The sequence below is a fragment of the Neovison vison genome, chromosome 1 (genome assembly GCF_020171115.1).
Source record: "Neovison vison isolate M4711 chromosome 1, ASM_NN_V1, whole genome shotgun sequence".
NCBI lineage: Eukaryota > Metazoa > Chordata > Mammalia > Carnivora > Mustelidae > Neogale > Neogale vison.
Genome location: NC_058091.1, coordinates 141860421 through 141866890, shown reverse-complemented (window position 1 = coordinate 141866890; position 6470 = coordinate 141860421). Strand labels below are relative to the sequence as shown.

Genomic DNA, 6470 nt, shown 5'->3' with positions numbered 1-6470 from the left:
CTTCAATTGTAAGAATTAAAGTAGAGAGGAAAAAAGAAGGTTAACATGGTTTACTTGTTTTTTTAAAAGGGTAACTCCTTTTTGAAAAATATTTTTCTGTATGTTCATTAATTATTTTTAGATAAACACAAATAGGCATACACACAATTATAGCCTCTCAATTGACTGCCACAGTTTACAGAAGAAATAGTAAATATTTAAGAAAATACTTAAAACATTTAAGCAAATAAATAAATTTTAAGAAATAAAATTTAAGAAATGTTCTAAAATGTGAATTTGCAGAAATGTATGTAGACTCCAATAATTCCATTGGAAATTAAACTTTGCAATTAGAGAAAATTTCAAAATGTGAACTTAATACACATGCTTGAAGTGCTAATACACACTTTATATGATAAGAAATTGAGAAACCTTAATTTAAAGCAAATAAAGGTGTCTAGTTTCACCAGGAATTTGCATATGTCACCAGTGCTTGTGGAATTAATCTCTTAGAAAATTCTTTTCTAATGTGTGAGATTTCTCATTGGGAAAAAATTGAGAATCAAGTGGATTGGCATAGTAAATAGGTTCTTGCATCTCTCTATTTAAACATTTTACGTTTAATTCTCCTTCAGTTACATTTTAGCTATTCGAATATAAGTGACATGTTTTGTTCTTCTTTCCACAGAAACTGGTGTGTTTACTTTTATGGACTCAGAGGAGCTTTTCAAATTAACTTCAACTTTTAACAGCCCTTTTTTCATATCCCATGTGTGAATTTACTGTGGAGACTTTTGAACGATGGAACTGCCTTCAGCGGCCTACTGGTGAATTGCTTTGCTTAGGTGAGTGTAGAAAACTTTTGGCAATGTGGCTCAGGCCCGAGTTTTAGCACCTAGGCAAAAGTTTGTAGAGCAAGCCAGGATATGAATCAGTATGAAGGAGGCACTTGAACGCGACCCACACTTTTTAAAAATTCACTGAAACTTTGAGAGCATTTTCAATGAAGTAGATATGACTCTCACTTGTCTCCCTTGAACAAATTAATTCTCTTTTAAAGTATCGATTGGATCAATGCTCCAAGTGTTACAATCCTAACATCTTTTGGGCAATGGTTCTAATTAATATAATTACTATTTTAGCAAGACTCATGGGTCGTAACTGAAAGAAATCACCTGGGTCTGAAGAATGCCTACTGAGGACAGCCCTGTTAAGATGAACTCTGAGATGCATGGAGTAATTTCCTGGACTTGCAAAGCAGGAAAGGGAAGGTTTTCCTTCCTTATAAGCCTGGAGGTTTTGGTGTTTGGCCCTGTTGAGACCCAAGGGCTATCTGGGCTAATTAACATATATGTAATTAAAGTGCATCAGCTAGAAAGGCAGAACCAGTTTTATTTGGCTCTGTACAACTGTGAATAATTTCCTCTCTCTCTACATTATTTACCTTCTGTGTAAGTGTGGGGGGGGAGGGCGTCTAGTTTCCCTGGACATCCTCCTGCTGCCAGTTCCGGCAGACAGCAAAGGACAGACGAGCTTTGCCTAGCATTCACACTAGATTTTCCTTGCGTCCGTATCACCATTTTTAAGCCAAATTTTTCATCCCAGGGTAAGAAACACTGTCAATAATTGAGGTGGTCCATTAAGAGACCCTTCTTGATAATGAAAAATCGCATAACTCAGTAGAAGTCGATTAAAAACTGGAAACTTTAGACCCCTTTGCTCAGTGAAAATTTATCTTTATAGGAGGCATTTAATATGATAGATTATGGGGGTCAAAATCGTTTGAAGTTCCACAAATTCACTTAGACCTTGACAATGAACATAAGATTTTATATAGTATCAAAGTATATTAGTTCTTTGAAACGAAAAGGGTTTTTTGTTTGTTTTTTCACTCCTTTAACATGGAATGGTTTGAGATGTTCAGGATTTTATAACTGAATTAGAAATGACATCCCACTGTGGGATACTTTATTCCTTTGAAGCTTTTAAATGTGTGTCATACTCTTTGCTTGTCCCTATACAATGGAACTAGGTAGACTAGGAGAGAAGTGGGGCATTTCATCTGTTAAACCTAAGATCTGAATAATTAGGACTAGATAAATGACTCAAAACGTTTTTGTTGTCTGGTTGCTTTGTTCGTCACAGCCAATACAATAGAATGTAGTATCTTATACAACTCTGTATAATTAAAAAAACAGTAATAATAATGGCAGTATCTTTAGAGATATCCAACCTCTGCAAGTGTCCAAGGGAAAAATGCCAAGTCTCTAAAATGCAATGTCCATAACACTTTTCTTCCTTGTTAGTGGTTTTTCGTGCCCAAAATCTGAAATAAACTAAAGAGTGACATCGGTCTTCAAAAACAAAAATATTTGGCCATTTGTTTTAAGGTTCGTCACCTTCTACTATAAATTTAAACTGCACCTAACCGCTTAGGTAGGATTTGGCAGTCAGGCCTGGTGGATGCCTAACTCCAACCAACAGTACACATGTGACTTGCTTCCTACTGAAATTAAACTGCCAAGGAAAAAGAAGGAATTGTCCCCTTTATTTAATAACAAAGAACACTATCGTTCGAATTCTTCAGATTTGGAATTCCAGCAGTGTTTTTCTGTTTTCTTCTTGATGTGTGACGAGAATGAATAATACCAAAAATAAAAATAAACCTCATCTAAACAAGCAGTCCTTTGACTTTATAAGGCTCAACATCAAATATATCAAATTCTAAAAATACCAAAGACCAGTGAAATGTCAAAGCTGGGGGGGACAACATGCTGGGGATAGGACAGATTTTTAAGCCTTTCGATTTAATTGAACCTTCTAGCATTAACTTTGTTATGTTCATAGCTGCCACTTAAAGGGACTACTAAGGACCACGAGATTTCATATTCATATAAATATTTGACTTTGACCTCATAAAATGTCCCTTGGGTCTATAATACTTTCATTCTTGTATAATCTGAAACAAATCCTTTTCTTTAAAAAATCAAACAGACCACGTTACACACACAGTTGACTAACTATTTACAAAGCACCCAATTAAATCCTACTTAATTCTAACTCTAAAAATTCCATCTAACTGGTGTGCAAAGTACTGACCACATTCAATGCGTGATGTTCACAGGCCCTGATGGTCCTATCCAACCTGGAAAATATTAACTTGGTTAAAGAGAAAAGAAAAGCTTAAAAAATAAGTAAAAGGTTTTGAAGAAATGAGACCAGAAATCACAGTACAAGACAGATAAATCTACTTTAATATTCACATGTAAAAGTTACACATCACAAGAGATTGGACAGTAGGTTTAGCAGTAACTAACATAGCTATAGTGAAAATCATTTTTATAAAAAAATAATCTAGATGCGGTCATCAGAATTTTTGGTCTACTTAAGTTAATGTTTGAAGATCGACTTTTATCCCTGCTTGAAGGATTTGCCATTATGCCTTGTTTTTTTTTTTTCTCCCACTGTTGCCTATTAATATTCTTTGGAGGAAAGAAAGCAGAAAGTGTTCATTTCCAAGAGTTTGTCCTTTGGTAGCAAGCAGAGAACATTTTTCATTTCTATGATTTAAATAATCTGTACAGACATGAAACGTAGGGACATTAAGCCTCAGTGTAAAATGAAGAATGATAAGCATTTTTTTTTCACTTTGATAAAACAGTAGATTTCATAAACTCCTTAAGGATCCAAGCATTTCCCCATCCCATATGCAAAACCATTCAGAATCCATTTAGACCTCAGTTAAAAAACAAAAAAGCAGACACTTAACTCTTTATATATTACACTATCAAACCCTGTACTTAAAAACTGATAAAGGATATTTCCAACATGTATGCTTCAAATACAAAGATTTCAATCTAGGTTAAAGAAAACACATTTGAATGGACTCAGAACAAGTTTATTTTGTGATTAAGCATCTCATGCAGTCATGCAGGACCACTAGCTATAACGATTACTTCCGAGTCTACACAACACTGGATAAAACGAAAACAAATTAAAAGCTAGGCCAAACAGAAAAGACATTCAAGGTATCGAGAGCTCTGTAATGGAGCTGAAAAATAATTTTCCAAAAGAAATATTCCCATAGATTAAAAAAAAACACACGCATAATATTTACAAAAAATATTTAATTAAAAATATCTTATAATTACAGTAGTCTATTAAAGCATATACTTTCTCACACTTATAGAACATCTCTATATATACATGGTATGAAATGTCACTCATCTATACAATATGTAACATTCTTGCAGGGAAAAGAAAGTTCCCTGCCCCGTTATAATCATCTATTTTAAACAATAGATGTAAAAAAAAATTATCTACAATGCTCTTTTATATTAGTAAAGCTTCAAAACAAAAATTGAGCTCCTTGGTCACAAAGTAGGCATCTAAAGTTGATTTACTCTTGATCTATTTATCAGTCCTGTCACACTTAAGCTTAAAAGTTTAACTGCATCTCCAAAAACACAGAAATGTACATTTCACAGCGGTTATAAATGAAGAGACAAAAGAGAATACATATGCAGAATGTTTATGAACGTGCAAAAAAAAAAAAAAAGATGGAAGTTGTATTTTTCTTCCTCCCTCTCTCTCTCTCTTGGAATGACGAATGAAACGTTTCTAGGATTTGCTGATTTTTTTTTTTTCCTCCTTTCCTCGGCTGGCTTTTTCTCTAAGTTCTGCTCTTTCCCCCTCCCTTTCTAGTGCTCCTGGCTCGGGCTCAGGCGGCCGCACACCTGTGGAAGAGGAATGAATAGAGGGGGTGTGTGAACCTTCCCGCTGTAGACTAGCTGGCGCCACCGACCAAACTCAAGACATGCTTGATCAACAACCCAAAACAAACCACCAGGTCAGACAACACCCGCAGCCCGAGGCTGGCCAGGCGACCTGCAGGCAGCTGCTGGCCCCCGGGAAGCCCGGACTGGGGATCCACTCTCAGGCCCTACCGGCACCCCACTTTGTGGGTGTCAGACGGCGGTGGGGGGTGGATTGCGGGATGGCACATCGGGCAGTTTCCACGCCCACGAGGGTGCCCTCCCCCGGCGGGGAGAAAGGCTGTTAGAGCCGACTGGTCATGGACGAGGCACGAGGGTGGCGTGGCGGGGACGACGGGGACAGGAGCTGGTGACACGTCTCCATTTAGAGTAAACCCCCAATTACTAAAAGCGAAGTGCGGTGGCACGGAGAGGGGGTGTCCACCTCATTGGGGTCTGCCCTCAAATGCTTAGGGGCACAGAATACTGCGGTGCCTGGCACCGGAAGCCCCTGGGGACGGGCGTCTCTGGTGACCCGCCGCGGGGAGAAGGGAAACGCGCGCTCACCTGGACAGCGCGGCTCAGCGGCACAGAATGCTGTCGCCCTGCTTGTTCACCGCGCCGGCCTGGAACAGCAACGAAACACCAAGGCAAAGGTTAGCAGACACAAGCGTCGCACTCGGCACGGTCCTGGATTCGTTCTTGAAAACCAGGCAGGCGCGCCGGCACCCCCACCCCAGCCTGCAGCCCTGGGGGACTCCCCCAACCCCACCCCAGGCGCAGGCTAGGCTTGACAGCCCAGGATGCGCAGAGCCCCAGTCCCGCTCCGCGCGTTCCCCCGACCTGCGCTCGCCGCGAGGAGCCCGCCGCCGGTGGCCCCGGGCGCCCGGAGGAGGGGGGGGTGCTGTCATTTCTCCGCCGCCCCTCCCGTTGGAAGGGAGCGCCCGCGTCCGCCCCCCAGCCCGGCCGCCGCCCTCCCGGTCCCCCGTCGCGTCCGCCCGGGGCCGGCGTCCGGCCTCTCACCGGGTCGGTGTTGAGCGCCGTGAGCGGGGTCCGCGGCGGCGCTGCGGGACAGGTCCCGGCTGGGTGGTGCGGTGGCGCCGGCGGTGGCGGCTGCCTCAGCAGAGCCGGGTGCGTCTCCAGCGCCAGCTGCAGGTCCAGGATGTAGTCGATAACGTGCTGCAGGATCTCCACTTTGCTGACTTTCTTGTTGGGCGGGATGGTGGGCACCAGCCTCCGCAGGCGGCTGTAGCAGTCGTTCATATCGCACTGCAGGCACAGCGCCGGCTCGTCGGCCGCCGCCTCCGCCGCCTTGCAGCGCGCTGCCGCCGCTGCCGCCGCCGCGGCCGCCGAGCCACCCAGGCTGTGGCCGTGCTCGGCCAGGCAGCGCAGAGCCAGCTCCCCACCGCCGCAGCCCGACGGCGCCTTGCGGCCCGAGGGGCGCACCGGGCTCACCGCCTTCATCGCGCGCGCCCTGCGCCCTGCGCGAGCGGACCCGCTGGGGCGAGCGAGGGAGGCAGGCAAGCTCCGGGCCCCCGCCCGCGGCCGGCTCCGCGCCCCTTGCCTTCGCACCCGGCGCGCTCGGTCCGCGCTCGGGGCACCGCGAAGCTCCCGGCGATCCCGCGCCCACGAACTGACGGCAGGGTCGCTCCGGGTTTTGCGAGGGGAATCTCTGTTCCGCGGGCGACACTCGGCCGGGACCAAAAGGCAAGAATAATCAAGAGCGGCGGAAGGAAA

General features: G+C 44.1%; 1 protein-coding gene across 1 annotated transcript; it reads right to left on the bottom strand.

The window, feature by feature from the left end:
• Positions 1-3204: 3204 nt before the first annotated feature.
• On the bottom strand, positions 3205-6258 carry ID4 (inhibitor of DNA binding 4, HLH protein). The gene is made up of 3 exons (XM_044259653.1): positions 5757-6258; positions 5301-5359; positions 3205-4715 (listed from the first exon to the last, which is right to left on the bottom strand). The coding sequence occupies exons 1-2, from the start codon at positions 6195-6197 to the stop codon at positions 5315-5317; spliced, it is 486 nt and encodes a 161-aa protein (XP_044115588.1). The 5' UTR covers positions 6198-6258; the 3' UTR covers positions 3205-4715; positions 5301-5314.
• Between the last annotated feature and the right edge of the window lie 212 nt (positions 6259-6470).